At 40.7% G+C, this 21,962-nt stretch overlaps 1 protein-coding gene across 6 annotated transcripts in view; it reads right to left on the bottom strand.

Moving 5' to 3' along the window:
* Positions 1–21,962, bottom strand: part of TMCC1 (transmembrane and coiled-coil domain family 1) — a 212,625-nt gene that overhangs the window by 172,572 nt on the left and 18,091 nt on the right. For 3 of the 6 annotated variants that reach the window (XM_075005559.1, XM_075005560.1, XM_075005562.1), the window contains 2 exons: positions 12,659–12,774; positions 9,098–9,800 (listed from right to left, as the gene is read on the bottom strand). In XM_075005559.1, coding sequence (XP_074861660.1) covers positions 9,098–9,643 — 546 coding nt within the window. In that variant the 5' untranslated portion in view covers positions 9,644–9,800; positions 12,659–12,774. The remainder of the gene's footprint in view (positions 1–9,097; positions 9,801–12,658; positions 12,775–21,962) is intronic. The other 3 variants (XM_075005567.1, XM_075005568.1, XM_075005563.1) reach the window with 2 other exon arrangements.

Below are 21,962 nucleotides of genomic sequence, written 5' to 3'. Positions count from 1 at the left end.
AAGACAACAGCTATTTTCCATCTCTAGTTTCCATGATTGTAATTCATCTGAATGTTTCTTAAAACCCCCACAAAAACAAAATAGAAAGTTGCAGTAAATGTATCAAAGGACCAATAGCTACATCAAATAATGTTTGCACCCAAAGGTTTAATTCAATATACCTAAAGAGACCTCAAAAACACTACAGAATGGCCAATATAAACCATCTTTTACTTCCATGGGTGGATTGATTGGTTAATCTAATGGATCTTATAAAATCAATAAAATTTAGTGGTGGAAAACTATTTCTACACATGCACATTAGAAGCTTTACCTTTTTCTATTCAAAACTTGCTTTGTTGCACCCATTCCATCTATAGCCAGAGATCTGTTACCTGGTTTCAACAGGCAACCTAGAGATGATAATCTGTAGAGTTCAATACTCTTGGTGTTTGTCCTTTCCACTGTTATCTTTTCAACCAAAGGTACAAAAAGTTGATTTCTGTGAATGACTGGTGAGGAAGTTCAGCCAAGTCCTCCAGGACTTCTGACAGATTGCAAAACACAGATTCAACCACATATGTTGCAGGACAGAGGTGGGGCTGCCCCTGCATCAGTAGGAGAGGGGCTGAACCCTTCCTTCTACTTTTATTCACATGCAGTTTTGACAGTGAGGATATGAATCAATATTTTAAATCACCTAAAACAAACAAACAATCACACCTCACTGTAGTATGGTTTACTGCAAGAGTTCACTTGTCAATAAGCAGTTCCATGGGGGAAAAAGCCCTAGCATACACTTCCAGTGAGAAATGTTTGCTACTTCTGGGTAACCAAAAATACCTACGGCTCCACACAGTTAACAGTGCACAGAAACATTGCCACTGTCTAATTTGTCTTTCTGCTATAGACATCCCATGCCTACCAAAATACCCCCAGCTGGCTTGTTTTTTATTTTAGTTCCTCACTCTGAATTAGTGCATGGAATGCCTGTATTTCATGATAATGCAAATCTTCTAATGAACCAAGCAACAGAAACAGATTAGCATTCCAGCATAATCACTGTACTTCAAAATGGGGAATGAACAGGTTAGGCACATGAAAACCCAGCAGCAATAATCTCTTGACTTTTCATCCTTGCTTCCACAAGCAGCAGGATCAATAGGCTGACCGTGTCAGTGGAAGCCAAGCAAATCATTATTTTAGATTGGGGAAAAAAAGAATCCTCAGTAAGAAAAACATGACGAAATTAAACACTTAAAACATGGTAAAACAGGCAGTATTTTATTAGATGGCTGGATGGTTAGCTTTTCAGAGCAAGTACAGTCTATTACATATCTACACAGCACCCAGCACAATGGAGTGCTTATACTGACTGGAACCTTTGGGTGATACCATAATATAAATAGGCAGGAGAGAGACCACAAACACTAGGTATTGATTCTACTAATAGCATAAAAAAAAAGTTAAAAGGTTACAGCACAGTTAAGGACCGAACAAAGCATATACAGAATCAAAGTCCAGTGACCATGGTATGTAACCTATGTATTAAGTACAACCTTAGTTCAGCCCCCTGCTTGTACGCCAACATATTACGATGCAGTATTTAATTACATATGAACGTCTCCCACCCCTCTCCAGGCCTCCCTCTGTTCCCACTTTTCCCCCTCAAAACAGGAGTAGGAAGATCAGCCAAGTGGAAGGAGGAACCCCAGAAGCCCTCTCCTTAGAAAGGAGGAACACTAACTTGAAGGAGGCAGGAAGAGTGGGGGGAAAAAAGGGGCAAGGGGAAGAGAAACGCAAGCCCCAAGGCCAGCTCTCTAGGTGAAGGAGCCATTTAATGTAGTGGACTACTCAATATGGGGTGTTTTCAAAGAGGAAGAGCAGCTGCAAACGTCCACGTTCAGTTATTAAACATAGAGGAAAGGCTGTGGATTTGCAGGTTCACTTATTTGCTGTGCGGCCCCATGGCAACCTGACCATGATTAAGCATGCTCACGTATTCTCAGAGTTCCCTCACAACCACATTAAGGCTGCTAAAGGAACACCCAGCCTTAATGATGGTCCTAACAAGAAAAGTGAGTGATGCAGACCATGGTCAACAGGCTAAGAAGGGGGAAAAAGCAATGACATTAAGCCAGAAAGTTAATTACCGGATGATCTGGCAAGTGATCACGCTGGGGCCTCAGTACCTAGATGGACTGTATGGCACTAATGAGTCCACTGTGTTTATTTTAAAAAGAGTAAAACATAAGGGACAGGATTGCTGCAATGCTGCCATATCATGAAATTGTAAAGGATTTAAAAGGCAAAATTACAGCTTCCCAACACAATGTTCCTTTGCGAACCCACCCCTATTAAGCCCCCCCTCCCAGAAGGGCAATAAGATTGCCAGGCAGCAAGTTCAAAGAACTGTTTTGAGTGATCAAGTCTGAAGTTGAAGTTGATTGCATTTTCATTGTATTCCAGTTTGGCTGTTAATTTACTGCTTTTAAGTGAAACTTGCTTGCTGACTGTAGTCAGAAGGCAATAAAACGTTCTTTGCAGACAATGTGGGTTTTTTTTGGGTTGCAAACACCTTCTCCATGCCACTATTTGTGGTTTCTGCCATTTGTGGCTGTCTCTGGAATATAACCCCTTACGAATGAGGCCTATCTGTATTGTGTACAATAGAGTTTCAATATTCGACGGTTCAGGAATTCAATTATTTGCAAGCAGCTGCTTCCCCCGGGACCCTGGGCAGGGAGTGCCAGCAGCAGCCACCACTTCCCCCAGGGCTCTGAGCCCCCATGTATTTGCAAAATTCAACATTCATAAGGGTTTTCAACATGGAACCCTCGCAAATGTTGAGACCCTACTGTAATGAGAAGGCATATGTATACATACTGTAACCTGTCAAGCTACAAGCATTTAAGTATGTTTTTTGCATGCACCAACTGTATTTTAATACAAAATGCATGGAGCTCCACAAAAATATCATGAGTTTAAGTTCAGCATTTCCAGTGAAAACATTTCTAGAGTTCTGCATGGATAGAAATGTGCATCCACAAACGTGGATAGCTGCAGCTGAGCTGTACAACCCCAGATGGGAATGCTGTGGCTGGGGGCAGTGCAGGCACGCTACCTAGAGGAGCTGTCAGTGCAGGGTGCTAGTGACTGGGTACAGCAGGGTAGTAATTTTCTCCACTGGCCACAGTGGCTCTTGGGAGTAGAGCCCAGATGTAAGCATTTGAATGATGAAGACATTTCTATCCATTCAGAGCTCTATTCATTTTCAACGCAGTACGCTCTAAGGTACAAGCAATGTCTCCTTTGGATAAGTAAGTTTAAAGTCATGAGTATTGAAGTTCAGCCCCAGTGATAAGTTGTCAGTCACCTTAACTTTTGCTAAACTAAAGACACTGCTACTACTTTTTCCACCTTTGGGTACTAGATAATTATGTTCTTAGGAGTTCTTACATCTATTACTTCCCCATAAAGTCACACAAAATACAAGTCAGACAACAAGAAGTACTGTGGCACCTTATAGACTAACAGATACTTTGGAGAGCTTCCATGGGCAAAGACGCGCTTCATCAGATGCATGAGTGGGAAGGGCGCATGGGTTTCCAGAGGGGTATTTAAAAAGAGTGGGGTCCCAGTAAAAGGGAGGGCGAGATCTGTCAGCTCTGGCCCTCCCTTTTACTGGGACCCCACTCTTTAAATACCCCTCTGAAAACCCGCTTCCCCCCCACACTCATGCATCTGATGAAGCAGGTCTTTGCTCACAAAAGCTTTTGCTCCAAAATATCTGTTAGTCTATAAGGTGCCACAGGACTTCTTGTTGTTCTCGAAGATACAGACTAACACAGCTACCTCTCTGATAAAATACAAGTCATGATTCATGAGCCTTTTCTCAATGAAACGGGAGCTAGCCACTACATAAATTAATTAAAAAAAAAAAAAAAAAAAAATCAGTGAAAGGTATTATCTTTGGTAGAGTTCAAGTATGAAACCAATTACTCTTGTAAGGATATGCATTCTGCATTATTTATTGCTCTTCCATTAACGTCTGTCATACAGTTAAAGCCACAAACAAATTCTGCTCCAGGCACTGATTTAATCTGCCTCTCTCGGGTGAGATCTTTATGCTGTTGCTACATCTGCCTTAGAATGAAATTATAATTAATGCTAATACTTTATATATGCTGCCTACATATACACGGCACATCATGCACTAATTCTTGGCTAAATATCAGGGAAAAACATAAACAGCAAGACCTACCAGGCTAATAAAGAGTCCAAGGAAAGTAAACGGACTTCTGTCACTTGGAACATTTGAAAGCAAATAAATAGGTCAACAGTTCAAACCTTGTGCTGTCTGAAAGCAATTGACAGCCACCACTATACAATAGTCAGATGTTAGCAGTGACCATCCAAAATTCAACACACAACTGATATCAATTTGTGCCACTGTTGGAAGACTCAGTAAACAACCCATGCATTACCTTCTCACTTCTCAGGTGGCTCCTCCAAGTAAGGTTTAGTCTCATCAGTAGAGCAGAATGCAGAGCTGCCATTCAGGTCTTGGTAGCAGGGGGCAGTGGGGCTGACAGCCACAAGAAGCCTCTGGGCAAGGGGGAGGAAGCCTGGCTCTACGTCCCCAGAAGGAGGAGGGCAGGGGGCAGCCAGCCTTCAGGCCCCCACCCAAGCTGGCAGAGTGACAAGAAGTCAAAATGCCACTCCAGACCCTGTGAACTCCTCCATGCAGCAGTTCAAAGGGGCTAGGAGATCCCAGCTGCCCTTGAAGGGCTGACACAAGGGCAATTTCTCCTCTTGACCCCTGCAGTCTTGGGCGCAGGTGGGGGGGGGGGCATCTGGCCCCACCCTTTTCACTGGGGCGTGTGTGGAGGTGGGCTCCCCGCTTCTTACAGGTGAGGAGGCCTGGCTCCTCCCTTCCCTCCGGGGTTTGTGCATGTGCATGCCTGCTTTAAAAGCATCTCTGTTAGTATGATGGGTGTGGTGTCAGAATTATAGAACAATAGAGCTGGAAGAGACCTAAAAAAGCCATTGAGTCCATCCCCCTGCTCTAAGCAGGACCAAACCCATCAGATCAGCCCTGCCAGGGCTTTGTCGAGGCAAGACTTAAACACCTCCAGGGATGGAGACTCTACTACTTCCCTGGGTAGACCATTCCAATGTTTCACCACCCTCCTAGTGAAAAAGATTTTCCTAATGTTCAACCTGGACCTTTCCAACCACAACTTGAGACCATTGTTCCATGTTCTGCCATCCGTGAGCACTGTGATCAGCCTCTCTCCAGCCTCTTTGCAGCCTCCCTTCAGTAAGTTGAAGGCTGTTATCAAGTTCCCCCCTCAGTCTTCTCTTCTGAAGACTAAACAGTCCCAATTCCCTCAACCTTTCTTCATAAGTCATATGCTCCAGCCCCCTAATTATTTTGGTCACCCTCCGCTGGACTCTCTCCAGTGTATCCACATCCTTCCTATAGATGGGGGCCCAGAGCGGGACACAGTACTATAGATGTGGACTCACCAAAGTCGTATAAAGAGGAATAATCACTTCTCTGGATCTACTGGCAACGCTCCTCTTGATGCAACCTAATATGCCATTAGCTTTTTTGGCTACAATGGCACACTGTTGACTCATGTCCAGCTTCTCGTCCACAACTCCCAGATCCTTTTCTGCCAAACTGCTACCGAGCCAGTTGGACCCCAGCCTGTAACAATGCTTGGGATTCTTCCAGCCCAAGTGCAGGACTTTGCACTTACCCTTGCCCTTACTAAACCTCATCAGATTTCTTGCAGCCCAGTCTTCCAATTTATCTAAGTCAGTCTGGACCCTGTCCCTACCCTCCAGCGTATCCACCTCTCCCCCGAGCTTAATGTCATCTGCAAACTTGCTGAGGGTGCAATTCAATCCCTCATCCAGGTCATTGATAAATATGTTGAACAGAAAAGGACCCAGAACCGAACCTTGGGGCACTCCACTAGAAACCAACCGTCATCCCAACATTGAGCCATTGATCACTATTCTCTGGGCCCGACCTTCCAGCCAGCTTTCTATCCATCTTACTGTCCATTTATCCAATCCCCATTCCTTTACCTTGCTGACAAGAATACTGTGGTAGACCGTATCAAAAGCTGTGCTTAAGTCCAGATAAATCGCATCCATTGATTTTCCCCTATCCACAGAGCCAGTTCTCTCATTGTAGAAACTAATCAGATTGGTCAGGCATGACTTGCCCTTCTTGAATCCATGCTGACTATTCCTGATCACTCTCCCCTCCTCCAAGTGCCTCAAAATGACTTCCTGGAGGAGCCCCTCCATGATTTTTCCAGGGACTGATGTCATAGTGGCACACAGCTGAACAAGCACACATGACCCTCAGTATTGGTGCACAAGACAACACACTCAACTCAAATGAAAAAATCTGAGAGAGAACAGTACCCCAAACCCCTGTCTCCTGAACCCCCTTCCTTCCCACACACTCCATCCCCCTGAACACAACCCTACATTTAAATTTCTTACAGGCACTGTTATTACAAGAGCCCCTCCCTAGGGTGATGGCACACAACCTGCAAGAAAATTGTTAACTTTCAGCCCTGCTTATACATAAATACAAAGGACTGGAAGGAGGTTCCAAACCTAGCATTTCTCTAAGGATTTGAGGGTATAAATATCACCTCCATGACATTCATGAAGGTACTCAAGTTTGAAAGATTCTGCTACCCTCAGAAATCTTAAAAAAAAAATTAGGAGCTAAGATTACTTACCAGTTGGAAGAGAAGGATAGTACAAGAGATACACCACTCTAAAATGGCTGGCTGTTTAGGGCAAAAAATTTTGTTTCTGCACAGTAACAGTGCATTTGCTACCCTGATGAGGAATCAGCATGTGTGTGTAACAGTCTGGTCCCTACCTGGTAATCTGAGCCAATCCATTTTAAAAGAACAAGTCTCTCAGACAAATGCAAAGGGAAACTAAATGGAAAAAAATATGCTCCATCCTAGGGTACTGTCATTTCCCCACAAAACGGGACAGTTGGAAAAAACAGGAAAGTTGTAAGTGTAATTTAAGCAATTTGTGGTGTAGCAGTGTGTTTATTTCTTTAAAGTAGGGGAAGATCCCAGCAACTGGTTGTTCTTTGGCTTTGCTCTTCTTACAGTGAAGCATTTGTAGGTGACAGAGCAAAGAATGGCCAGCCCAGAAGGCATGGGGAGGAGAGAGAAAAGATTGAATTAGCTTTTCAACCAGTCTGGCCGGGGTCAGGCACGAGGGAAGCCTGAGAAAAACCGCAGAGCCAGAGATGCATAAATAAAGTATCCTACATTCCTCACCCTCCCAGATAGAGAGGAGGCAGGAGCCAACGTCCTGAAGTGGCAGGGTTCTTAGCCAAGGGCTGCTGCTCCCCTTTTCTTCCCCAACCAACGGCAACCCTGGCAGCATGAAGAAACCTTCAGTCAATAAGCTGTATCTGTTCTGTAATTTGAGAACCTCAGTCTCTACTACTATTAATTTTGTTTTTGTTAAAATGGCTTAGAGCTCAAAGAAATCTAGCTCTCCATCTGGCTAATTATACTCTTATATTAAATTAAGTTAGACTTGGGACTCAGTTGCATATTTGAAAATATTGTCCTAATTAGAGCATTTATTTCATCTTTGACAAAGCAGTGATGAAACAAGCAGTAATGAAGCAAGGGGCTGATATTCCTTATTTCTTTAACAATAAACTAATTCCCAAAACTCGCCCCTAACATACAGATTTACTGGTCCTCATCCTTCAGGAGCTACACTTTTTAAAAAAAAATTATAAAATGCTATAAAAATCGTATAAACATGAAATCCTACAGTGCTTCAGTTCTGCATCTGATTTGTTTTGAGCTATAGCTTATAATAGATACTTGAATAAAGAACAAAAAAACCAAAATGTATTTAACAGCACAGCATGTTCTTTCATTATCACATTTATTCTCACGAGAATTGAAAGTATGCTCTGTTACATCATTTATCTGGACATATGACAGTTTTTTTTTTAAATTAACACGCCACTCATATTCCAGGCAACAGCCTGGGTTAAAATCAGAAGGCTAATGTTTCAAATGGAGGAAGTTTAACAGGCAGAGGTGAATCTTTTGATTTACCTGGCATGTTTAACGGTGCCAATTGAGGGTAAACAACGTAGAGGTGCAAGACACAACTTTTACCATTAGCCCCACCAATCTGCTAACTGAAATGGCTTTGCAAGAAAATGTTGGAACAGATACCACTACACAGCCTGCGTCACTTGTGAACATTTTCCCCACATAGTATATATGGCAACATGAAAACATCTTGAAGATAGTCCTATGCTGGGTGCACTAAAATCCCAGGTTATGGGGGAGGATCCCATTACCTACAGTCTATCTGGATGGCTCCATAGTTCCATGCACACAAAATAAACGGTCAATTTTTCTGTAATATAAAGAAGGCTGAAGAGTCTCCCAACTGACTAAAGAAAGATTTGTTGGAACAGTCTAGACCAGTGGTTCCCAATCTTTTCACTAGTGTGGACCCCCAAATACCCTCCCAAGCTGTTCATGGATTCCCATCAAAGCCAATATCTACAATTCCTGAAATGAAAAAGGAAACCACAACATAGATTTCTGGACAGCAATTAACATTATTGGAAAATATTCACTTTAAATTGATTGTAACTTTGCAATTTATTTAAAAAAAAAACACACCTTATTTTCTATTATCATTTTTATTTATCTTCCCCCACCCCACAGGCCCCAGGTTGGGAACCATTGGTCTAGATGGTCAGATGTTAGCAAAAGTAGAATTAGAACAACTGTTTGTCACCATTTTTCTTTGATTATGGAACACAGCATGCCCAATATAATGCAGTAAGTGTAACTCTCCTGTTGAGGAGATCAATGCATATCAAATAAGCCACACACCATTTGAGAAAAAGACAATGTTGGAATATTTTCAAGTTCCCTGCTCCACCGGTGGAGATGCTATTTTACAAAGTAGCTCTAACATATGGCAAGAAAAAGAAACGCTTTAAAACAAAATCCAAAAAGTTCAACAAAACCTACAGGCAGACTGATAATCAAAATCAGTCTTGGTAACTTACCCGCTCTGCTGCTGTGGCTTCCTCACCAGTTACATAAACAGAAGTCATCTCCAGCACAGACAGGTTAGTGGGAGCGTCAGTGGTGGAGGAAGACCTGGGTCGGCCTGAATGAATATCCAAGGCAGACTTCCTGTTGATCTGTGGGCTTCCCTTTGGTGCATCTGACTTGCCCCGCCTGCTATGCAGGCTTGTCCCTCTCTTCATCTTAGGTGGCACTCTGATTTGCTGTAGCACTCGGTTCAGAGCTGTGGGGTGGGTGGAGACACCATCAATTTCAGTACAGGCGCTTTGGCTTTCCAAATCCACTTCGGGCTCCATATCAGCCTGAGCTTGTTGCACATCATGGGGAGACACTGAGGACCTCCTGCGCTGGTGTTGGAAAAGGTGCTTCAAGCCTTGACCAATCACATTAATGTTCTCCAAAGCATTATGAGTAATTTTGGACAACTTTTGCTCAGATTCGTGTTGTTTTTTGGTATCTTGATCTTGGGATTTGCCTCCAGGATCAGGGTCGTCATAGATCTGTTCACTGCCAGAAGGCTCCATTAGATGACACCCAACACGTTTATTTGACAATTCATAAATACAGATGTCCCCTGTCTTTTTTTTTTTTTTTAAATGCCAAGATTGTCAGCCAATTAGGTGTGCAATTGCTTCAAGAGTGACTACACATGCAGCTGGGCCAGGGAGGTCTCATGCTTATCTAATGTTAAACAAAAGAGCCAATATTACACATCCATGCAGCAAAACTAGCAGATTAAAAAAATTCAATACAGAAAACATGCTGTTATTGTTTCTCCCTCTCTCATTCAAGCACCCTTCAGCCATTATATTAGAAATATTTATCCTGCACGCAGTACACAGGGCCTGCGGAAGGACTGCTGATTCTTTTATCAATGCGAAAGTGTCCAATACAGGAGATAGAGCTCTGGAAGTAACAAACAAGTTAAAATGCTGCTCATGAAAAACAAGGAGTGCATACTATAAAGATTATAACAGTATCTGACAGAACCTGCACCACTGGGGCTCAGTCAGTTGCATGAGTTATGGCTTAATAGGTTAATCCCCAATACAAGATTGTCTTCCTTATCAATTATATGCCTTCAAATGGACTAGCTATTCCATCATGTTTTAAATATACAGGGAGACAGAATAAAAAGTCCCAACTACAACTGTTAATTTCCACTCAAATACCTGGGAATGGCCCATTACTATGAGTATCCATCAAGGATGCTGGTAACTGGATGCTAAAGCTTGCTTTCAAGAGGGGACAGAGAAGCTACTTGGGTGCAATTAGTACTTTGTCCACAAAAGCACAGGAGCAAAAAAACCCATCATTCTAAAAACAGATTACTGAGTGACTAAGCAGGCAGTGGCAGCACCCAGCCATTTGAGGAAAAGGAAGTGTTCAGTTTCTCCCAGTAAGTCACAACACCATCTCCATCTGATTCAGATGGAGCTGCCCACACAACATTGCAGTTGAGAGCTAAGATGCTAGCATAGTGCAAGAGGAGGGTGGCAAGGGAATGAGGAAGGGAACACAAACGGATCTTTTAATATTAAAAGCAAACTATTTAATGGAGACGAGAGTAAGTGTGGGAAGGTTCACATCATTGCCATGGTTATGAGATCACATGCACAGAAATCAGAGGTTGTTTTCTTGCAGGATAAGACATTGTGCTTCTATAAATATGTACCATGTCACAGAAGTCTGCTCTCAATCTTGGCAGGAGACAGCGTGAGCAAAAAAAAAAACAAAAACAAAAAACAAAACAAAACCATGTCTTATAGGATTTATTAGGACATTCATTTTAATGTTAACATAGCAGTACTAAGAAAGGGTTATGATCCAAGAAATTCCTCAGTTTTGTGCACCTTAGACATAATGCAATAAGTTAGAACTGACATTCCAAGGTACCACTGCAGCAGGCAGCACAGCAAGGACCAACCAAATGAGCTGCATCAAGCTCCTTCTCTTGGATTACCTTAGCAGATGATGGCAAAATGAATTACAATATTTAATAGGAAACCAATGCATTGTCGCAGTGTACTTTTCATCGAAAGACTTCTAGACACATTGCAAGCATTAAGTTCAACAACAGGGATAAGTCAATAAACTCTGTTTGACATGGAATGATTGACAGTCACAGAACGGTAATGATTTAACCAATTTCATATAGTCATTCAGTGGCAGAACTAGGAACAAAATTCTTTCCAACTCCCACGAAATGAGATTTAACTGCTTAACACAACCCTTCTCAAACGACCTGTGTCTTTATGTCTAACACACTCCTCGGTTTTAAACTGTTGTAATTTTTAATTTCCTATACATTCCATATTGTTTTTACTTGGATTAATACAATAGTATTTCCATACAGTCCAAATCTAGGACTCCATTTAAGCTGACTTTCTGAAGAAAAGAAAACTAGAAACTATTTTCCTCTTCACATACCATGCAAAATGGTTCATTGAACAAATCTTAGTTAATGAGAGCCCCCAAAAGTATTTGGCATTCCAAAAACATAACTAGACTTATGATCTATACTTATTCATATTGAATAGGAATATTCCCAAAACATTCAGTAGTCAGGCAGTCCTTGATGAAACTCAGTTAACAAAGATGGCCACCTTATTCACTAAACAAATATCTGTATCATCTCCTGCCATAGCACGTGCAACAGCTTACCATAGGTAGCATTGTTGATCACATAAAACATTTGGTGAAAATCACTTATTTGATTAACGTAGCCCCTTTTCTGTTTTCAAACTAAACCACAAGTAGATTAAAATAATCTTTTTATACTTGAAAATAGTTTGGTGTAGATTGAGGAATAAAGCCTGTTTGCACACAACATATTTGCAAACTCATCTCTAGGTATTCTCTATAGGTGTATTGATGACTGGATTACTAAAATGAATTGACTTGTTCCTGGTTCCTTAGTGACAAAAAATTTCTTCTGCTTGAAAGTTATCAGCCTATCTTTTCATTTTCGGTTAAATGAGCCTATTTTTGAGCACAAAGATCTTTTCAAAATGGCTAAGATGATATGCATTTCCTTTGTAGCTGCATTTACATTTATTTATTTACAGCTAGCCTTCTCAAACAAATTAAAAAACTTGCTCTCCCAAATGAAAGATTGAATACCAGCATGGTTAATCACTGCATTTTATTTGCATGAACACTCACAAATGTTTGCTGTAATTATCCATAACACTTAAAACAAGATCTACAACATAGATACTATCTAAAATACATCCATTTTTTCCCACCTTTCACAATTTACTCCTTACAGGGACAATTAGTAAATACCTTCTCTGTCTCTCTCAAAAGTCCATCATTCTAGTTATTTTCAGAAGGTGACACCACCACTTAATTTTGCAATATATGCTGTCAAAGACTTGACTGAGCACTTTACAACATCTTTATTATACCTCAAAATGCATTCAAATATTGCTTTTAATTGAACAGTTACGTCATAATAGCATTGGGAAGAAAAGATGCCCAAATTGAGCAGTTGGCAAAAATAGCTCAGAAGTGTAAAAAAAAAAGTTAGTACTTGCCTCCATTACTTGCCCTTATGAAGCATGGCTGGCCGGCAGAAGCTCCTCCACTGAGCAGAAGATGCAAAAGAAAGTAGACATGTGATCCAGCTCTTAGAAGAGAGATCAGTATTCACCTGGAAAGAATGACACAAAACAAGCAAGTCCTAAGACTAAACTTAAAAAATTAAGTGCATCAGGAATCGGTTCAGCTTTTAAAATCTTTTTTTCAAGTAGCCAAAAAGAAAGTTATAATTGAAGTTTAAATTCTTTTAAAATTAATTGTGACATTCATATGAAGGACTATTCTGGTTCTCAGATTTTATACCCACTGGTATGTGTACCCAGCATAGCTAGATTTCAGGCTAGAGTCTGCAAGAACAGACTGGCCTGCAACCCATTTCTTTCCCTTCTATTTATTTTAAAAATATTCTTGACACAGGTTAACCAACTTTGCTGCATGTTTATTTTGGGCTCGCATACCACTAAATGAGAACTGAAGGCACCTTTGAAATAAAACTGTTTTTCAGCTCATTTGTCATTTAAGCTTATGTGCCCATCACTTTAGGTGAACTGATATTTTGTCAAGTCTAACAGCAATACCTGGCCATGAATCATAACAGATACCTCCAAGTCCACTACAGCAACTATGGCTAAATCTACACTGCCACTTTCGGCCTCATAAGTGAAAAAAACCCTACTCTCAGCGGAAGCAGCAGCGTAAACATGCTCCCAATGCTATCAGCTACTCCCCTTGTGGAGGTGGTTTACATAGAGTGCTGAGAGCGCTCTCCCCCATCACTCTGGTCATGGCTACACTTTCATTTTAAAGCACTGCCATAGGTATGTTTTAATTTTAGAAGTGTAGACAAAGCCTATGTTTCTCCCCCACAAGGCCCCCAACAACTCCCTGACCTTTTCCAGTGATGGAAGCATACAAACTACAGAAGACTAAAACTGCGAAATCTGAGCCCCTCTTTACAAAAGCTTACTAACAGAACTGTGAATGGCATCCCAAACATGGAATGGGTTACGAATGCAAGGTCATGATTTTGAGTCCAGGCTTCAGTCTGTCTAGACCACTAAACAAAGCATCCAAGTTTTCCTAAAAAGTGATCAGCACACAAACTCCTTCAGAAAAAAATCCCTATGCCACTATGCAACACCTGCTTTGGATGTAGAGAAGGGACAATTTCACCTTTAGGGTTATTCAATCCCTGGGCTCTTTCCAAAGACTACAAAAAATGGTATATCCTGATAGAATTTTGTATATGGTTACTTGTCCATTAGGAACCTGACACATTCATAAAGTCACTCAATAATTCATGTAAAGTGACGGAGAACTAGAGATCTTTATGATTATTAAAAATATGTAGCAGCTACCCATCTTGACTGGAATTTAATTAGTGACCTAGAGAGTGACTTGGGGCTGAGCACTTTTGAAAATCTGGTCACTTTATTTTGGGATCTAAATCAAATCTGAGCTCTTCTGAAATCCACTGATCAGTAATTACCAAAGGCTGTTACTAATCCTAAAGCTTTTTGGAAATCTATGTGAATTTAAATATGGTTCCCTCAGGCAGGTTGCTAGTGGGAAGGAGCTCCATATAAAAGATGCCAGCAAAAGCAGCATTTTTTTTTTTGTTTTTTGGAAGTCTTGGCCTCAAGAATAAATTATCTTCACAGCTGTTGCTCTTCAAGGACAGGTTTGCCATGGCTATACCTATTCTCCAGCAGAGGACTTCAGTACTCAGTGCCCTTCACTATGCAATTTTCCATAAGCAGTATAATTGGAGGTGAGACTATGCAAGCTCTAGGAATATATTAGCACTCAGCAGAAAGCTGCAAAGACACAGCACTTGTAGTAATATTGGGGGTAGTCCACTTTCATCACATACATCGATTCACATTGCTAATGCAGCAATTAAGATCCGAAAAATATCTTACTAGAACAAATATGAACAATTCAAACGTAAAATGGTTCAAGAAAAACACCTTGACTTAAAAGGCATAAAATCAGACTGAAGAATTAGGGCTGCAGTGTGAAGTGGTTCTAACAGATATTCTTGCCATGGGATTTTTCAGTTACTACATGTCTTGCACAATGTTTTGACTGAAGTGTACATTTCTTCAGAGAAAATAGCTTGGATCAATTGCCAAGCACTGATTGCTGGAAGTGGAGACAAGCCTAACATCCCATAAAAGATTCACTCTAAATCAGAAGACATTGCTACAAACTTAATTACTCCACAAGCTCCCTGCTAGGCATAGGCAGCTATTTTATGAAGAAATCACTTATCTGGTCTCCTGGCTGGAGGTACTGGACTCTGCTTCAGTGGCTTCCAGGGAGTGAAAATACTAGGAAATGAAGAGGGAGAATAGAAAAAGTGCAGGCTATTTCCAAAAACCTAGTGCAAAATGAATTCTGTTCCAAAGCATGAAGCTAATAAGTGAGGCTGGAATGCAGCATGAGGGCACAGACACACACAGTAAAGTACAATATTATAAGAACACTGGTAAACAACTTCAGATATGAGGGATTAAGGCAAAAGAGCTCATTGTTTAACAGAATGAAGCAGAAAAGTACTATAGGAAGCATAACCTTGGGGTGTGTACAAAGCAGGTAATCCCTTCAGAAAGAGGATCTGGGAGAAACCAGAACAGGTGTAATGTTCAAAAGGCTGTGGCTTGGAGAACACTCAGAGGAAGCTGGCAATGGGTATAACTTCAGGTGATTTGATCTTAGAGAACAAATGAATAACGAAATGACGACATGCCTGGCAAAAACAGGTGTCTTTGGTCACAGTCCTACTACAAAAGAACTTGAAAGCAGCCAGACTGGAGAATTCCATTAAATGAGGAACAGGTCAGTGGGGGCAAGGGGCTACTAGAGCAAGGTGGAGAAGGATTATAAAATTATTACCTATGTATGACAGTTAACAGAAGGATAAAGGGGGAAAATCATAAGAAACATATTGAACAGAGGGCATAAATAATCTCCATCACACAAGCCATTCCTCGGACCTATACTCTCTCCCTCACATCTGTATCTGGACACAGTCTGCTGCTGCTCCACAGCAACTTCATATTTTCCCAACTCTGAAGCACTGAACTCTCCACTTTGCACCCATTTCCATGATGCCTGTGCCCAAACCCCAGCTCTTATCCAGAGAGAGCATCTGTAAGACTCAAGAGCATGTCTCTACTGGGGTGTGGTAGTTCTGGAAACACCAAATCCCCTCTTCTTGTTTCCCAGAAGACCCAAAAGCCCAGATCCAATTCTTCTTACTCCTGGGGACTTGTGATTCACTTGTGCCCACTGCTTCACTTCTTCCCTGGGAGCAGATGATGTTGCCTGGTGCCCATGAGTGACAAAAAGAGCAGCCAAGCAGGTGCATGGACCAGAAACACTACTCAAAATTTGGTCCAGCTGCTCCTCCCTTTTGACAGAGGGGCAGCCAGTCCAAATATTACTAAGTGGTGTTGCAACTTGGAACCATCATAGCATCACTCTGACTTGACCTAGGTGCCCCTCTGTCAGGATGGGGAGAGCTGGGCTAAAATTTCTGGCTCCTGTCAGGCCTGGGCTCTTCCATCCCTCAAGTTACGTCAACACTTGCCTCTCCTTTCGGAGGGGGCATGTTAACAAGGCAGTTCAGAAGATGCTAATGAGGCACTGACATGAATACGCAGCACCTCATTAGTACCATGGCAGCCACACACGACTCAAAAGTGCCACTTTTGGAACAGACACTGCCTCTATAGCTGGGGATCTTTTGAAAGGATTCCCACCTGACTTTGAAAGCCCCTTCTTCCTACTTGGTTTTAGGAAGAAGGGGCATTTGAAGTCATGGGGGTCCTTTCAAAAGGCCCCTGTCTACACGGGGAGCGTGTGTTCCAAAAGCAGCACTTTTAAATCATGGTGGCTGCTAATATTCATGTCAGCGTCTCATTAGCATCTTCTGAACTGCCTCATTAACATGCTCTTTCCGAAAGGAGGGGGCAAGTGTAGACGTAGCTTTAGTGTATATCTGAATTAATGCAGGCAGATGCACAAAAGTGAAAGCAGAAACCACAGCTTAATGAGAACAGAGACAAGAAAACAGAGGAAAGGGATCTAAGGCCAAATAAAAATTTTCAGACCACCTACACAGTGTGGCAGGAGTGAAGATAAAAGATATTAGAACACGTGAAGAAATTAGCATTTAGCATGACAGACTATTTTCCCACAATCTTCCCAATTGTTTAAATTCTCTAAACTTGTTCTTGAAATTATCCAAAATAGTAAGAAAAAATAAGATAGGTATGCTACAAATGAAATTGTAGAATCCCTTCTCTCTTCCTACAAAAGAACTGTTACTGATTCGGCAAGAACATTACGATTAGAGTAATGGACAGAACAGACTGTCTGAATCAGTGATGCCACAGACGTCTTAAAACAGCTCTGGTAAGTAAACCTCTGTAAATCAGGGTTTCCTACCTGTAAGATAGAAAACTCAACCATCTCTAAATAAGGGGGAAGAGTGTTAAGGTTAAATATGAAGAAATACATGAACAAAATACTCTAACAGAGCAAATATTATGCATTTCTATCTACCCCAATACAAATATATGGAAAATTTAATTAAATATGTTAATTATTCATACTTTTGATGGGCGGGCACTAAATTTTATAAGTTAGCAAGTAAACTGATAAAAACCAAAGTAATTTAGTTAATACGATGTGCATTTTACCAGTTGTATTAGAAGAATATGTATCATAGACAAGTAGTTTATTGTGTGAAAATACATAGGTCACAGACAGAAGACCATACTACAGAACTGCCATTTGTGTACATAAATTAGCAAAGTGCCTAACAACCAGGTTTTTTTGAAGCCAGGAATAAAGTTGCATCAAGTTTGAAAGAGGTGCTTAGCCCTGGAGAAACATAATACTGACAATCCATACTCTGCAATGCTCACAAGCCTACCTTATGTACATGTGGCTAGAATTCAAAAAAAAAATCCTGAGACCTCCCCCTAAAATTTTCTTTGGGTAAATCTCCTCAATGCTTATAGCTCTGGGAGGGCAATTCTTTAAAGTCTTTTGGAAAGGTATTAACCACTCTCATGCTTTGAGGGTGTGGAAGTGCAGAAAGCCATCTCTCCTCAACCCTCCTCCACTTCTGTTAACAGATGGTATTTAGAAAGGCTTACCTGCAGAACATTTCATGCTTTAGGACACTAGAAATGTATTCATTAGTGCTATTCTTGTAGCAATTAATTCTTCACATGCTTCTACTTTATATAAGGCAGCATGTTCACAGGCTCATAAAAAAGTGCCTCACTCGCTAATTTTTCACCACAACCCTTACACAAGCCAAACACCTGCATAAATATTTTCTGGCCATAACATTGATTTAATAATAGCACTAACATTTATGCCACCCACCTAGTCATAAACCCTCATAAGCTAGAAATCTGGGCAAATAGATGAAAAGAGAAAGTTGCATACAAAAACTCCAAGTAGATCTGAAGTGGGCCTGTTCCACGAAAGCTCATCACCTAATAAATTTTGTTAGTCTTTAACATGCTACATGACTGCTGTTTTGTTTTGATAGAACACAGACAAACATGGTTCTCTCTCTGTTACTCCTCAAGTAGAAGAATACTAGTTACCACGCAATCTCTTTTGCCACAACAGTTGAGAAGTGGAAGACACCTTACTACCGGTACTATTTTCATGGTACATTTTGATGCTCTAGAATAGAAGACTTTGTGCATACAGAGCATCAAACCTCAAAACTATGGTTTCTCACACAAAGGTATCTTTTATTATGTTTTGGTATAACGAATAGCAACTCTATCGTTAGGTTACACATGTACAGAAAACCCTAAATAAAATTATCATATCTAGTTCACTGAAAAAAATCTGTTCAATGTGCAGTGGCCATCAAAAAACCATAGAGAATATAAGGAATTCCTCAGAAAGGGATAGGTAAGAACATATAGTGGAACTATATGAATACATGGTACAGCCACACCTTGAATATTTAATACAATTACTGCTGCCCTATCTGAAAAAAATATGGACAAACTCTTTCATATCTGGCAGTCTACCTTGCGGAACTCTCAAATAACTGGCATTTTAACCATAAGTAAATTCTAGTTACATTTTCCATAAGTACAGTATAGTGAAAATATAGGAAATATACATTTGCTTGCTTGCTTGGACTCAGCTGTCGATGGATGGATCTCATCTTCTATGATGCCAATGGTAAGCAACAAAACCAATCCTTGATCAGCAGAGCTGATTACAGATGGTCACATCAAAAACCCATCAACTGCAGGTGCTGAATATTCTTCTTGGATCCTACGCTTTTCCTGTAGTGTCTGGATATGCTGACTCCCAAAGAAATTAAAAGCCTGTACAGTGGTTTGCCACCACAACAATCTGTTCTGAACTACAGTTTCCAGATCACTGGGAGATATGCCACATGACTTCACATTGGCCTTTAAGATGTCTTTATAGTGCTTATACTGACCACCAATATAGGGCTTTCCATGAGCAAGCTGGCCACAGAAGACCATCTTCGGTATCCATGTATCATCCGTCTTTATAACATGACAAATCCAGCGAAACTGTTTGTTCATAAGCATTGCTTCCACGCCCAGGGCACCACACAGGTTAAGAACCTCTGTGTTAGGAATTTTGTCCCAGAAATTCATGTGGGCTATCTTCCTCAGACAGTGCATATAGAACTGATCAAGCTTCAAAACATGACAATGATATATTGTCCATGACTCCAGACCATACAGCCAGGATATTCAGAACTGCCTAATAAACTGCTACCTTGGTGTGGAGTTTAATACCATGGTCATTCCATAGGCATTTGATCAATTTTCCAAAGACAGTGCTGGCTTTGGCTAATCGAGCAGATATGTCATAATCCATGTTTATGCTAGAGGACAGTACACTTCTGAGGTAGCAGAACTTGTCAACAGCTTTAAGGACTGTACCAGCAGCAGTGACCACTGGAGTGCCTGTCTCTTTCAAAACAGGCTGAGACATAAATTTTCTGTCTTTTTGAAGCTCACTGTGAGTCCAAAGGGGTGAGTATAAGTAACAGAGCAATCAAAAAGCTCCAGTGTATCCTTCGCTGAATGAGACAACAATGCACTTACAATACTGATGATAAAAATTATGTCAAAAATCAAAGTGGAGTGGAGAACAGGAATGAAGTAAAAATAGTTCAAGTTGTACACTTGTTAACTAGTCAATATTAGTTACAAGATTTCAGGCATTTCAAGAGTATACATCCTTTGCTTCTATCACAAATAGCCCACATGATTCTGTATATCGAACAAGTTACGGGTTCCTTCAGTGGAGTGGTTTTGGTTTTTTTTTCAAACCAACAAGGACTGGTCCAACATTTCCCTCAACCTCCAAAGAGTCAAAGATCCCCTTACTAGCATAGAGAACAGTACTGGGACTATATTTAACTTCAATTTTTAGCATCATAGGTCCTTCATGAAAATCCCAAAAATACAAAAAAAAAAAAAAACCACAATATTTTCACATTTTACAAGACATAAGATGTGAACAAACTCTTATTAATATTGTGCTGAATACATCAAAAATGTTTACAAGTGCATTAGTCTTGGAACTAGACAAGGAAAAAGTTTATCACCCGGGCATAAACTCTACTAGCTCATTTTTTACCACGATACATGAATAGAAAATAAGTCATACTTGTCCAAATATATTTATCCAAAAGGTGTCTTGAAAAGCTGCAACAGATTCACTTCTTCCCCGACGAGCTATACAGATTCAGCTACCATTAACTTGCAGTGGACAGTTGTAATGTTCACACTGTTTTGTAACTAAATTTCAATATACCTCATGCAAAAAAAAAAAAAAAAAAAAAATCAACCAATGGCAGCCACCAAGCCAATTACAGCACTTCCTTTCAAAAGTGGCTCTGTTCTTTGCCCCTCTTTGAGGCTATCAGGACAGCTTAAATATTTTCATCAGAACTTTTGGTGCCACCTCTTTTGAAAATATTAAAACAAACTCACAAAAAGATATTACAGACCATTCTGTTTAGAAACAAGTCCACTATACAAGGTGTGTTCTGAGTTTAACTCTTGCTAGCACATGGCATGCAGGAACTTCTCGCCATATTAGAGTTGGCATGGTCTAGTAGCAGCTCTGAGTCAGAGTCAGAAGGAAGGACAGCTAGATTTCAATCCCAGATCTGGCAAAGACTAAATCCACCAACTCATTGACTCCTACAACACAGTTTTCCCCTTTTGTAAAACTGCAATACCTACCTGCGCTGTAAAAGCTCTGAGAGATCCACAGGTGTGAAGTATTGCAAAAATCTGAAAAGCCTCCCCACAGAATTGAAATCACAGAGGATAATATCAAAGCATTCACACATCAACCACTGAGGAGGTTGCCTGAACTGGCTCAAATGGAGAAATCAGTGGGGACTGGATGCATAAACAGGAGCAGAAGGCTTCTCCCACAAACTAAGATGCCTTTTCATATATAGGTCAATAACAAACAAAGGATTAAAATAGGAAAACAGTCTCCCTGATGAGTGATAGCAAGATCTCCATGAGACATGAACAGATTTCAGCACTGTGAAGTTAGGGCTGATCCCCAGTAGTTAAGAGACCTTCTAATCTCAGCTGCAGTAGATAGAGGCTATCATTTGCTAACAAGCCACAAGCATCTCCTCTCCTTTTCATAAGCCAATGTCAGTACAGTAGAGATAAGAAAAAAAAACCTGCTGAGACAGAAAACAAAATACACACAATACAAAGTGAGCAGATAAAATTCAGCTCAGTCCTTCAGCTCTTATACAGCAAAAATCTCTATTTCCCATTCCCTTTTCAGATGGCTTCTAGCTACAAGTTTGCCTGATCAGACCTTACCTGTTCCTCACAAGCAATCTACTGGGATCCCACTGTTTCCTTCTTTATTAACTTCTCTTTTCCTCTGGATCACCATGCAGTCTGCAGAATCTCCAGGCTTTGCAGCAAAACATCATCTTGGGCTATGCCAGGGATTCTGGTGATCCCTTTTCAGAAGTACACACAGAAAAGCTGCTCTTATCCTCATTGCCTTTCTGCCAGGCAACACTACTGCTTTCAGTGTGTCAAAGCTGACTCAAATGTCAGGAACAAACGAACCACGAACAGTGGAAATAAGGGCATTTCACTTCAGTTCCCAAGGGAAGATAAAAGGCTACAGACTAAAATAGAAGTAGAATTTGAGATTGGTTAAATACACAAATTCACTGCTCACAAAAGTGTGGAAATAGAATCTAATTTTAAT

This window comes from Carettochelys insculpta, chromosome 11 (assembly GCF_033958435.1).
Source record: "Carettochelys insculpta isolate YL-2023 chromosome 11, ASM3395843v1, whole genome shotgun sequence".
In the NCBI taxonomy this organism is placed as follows: domain Eukaryota; kingdom Metazoa; phylum Chordata; order Testudines; family Carettochelyidae; genus Carettochelys; species Carettochelys insculpta.
This window is presented reverse-complemented; position numbering and strand designations above follow the sequence as displayed.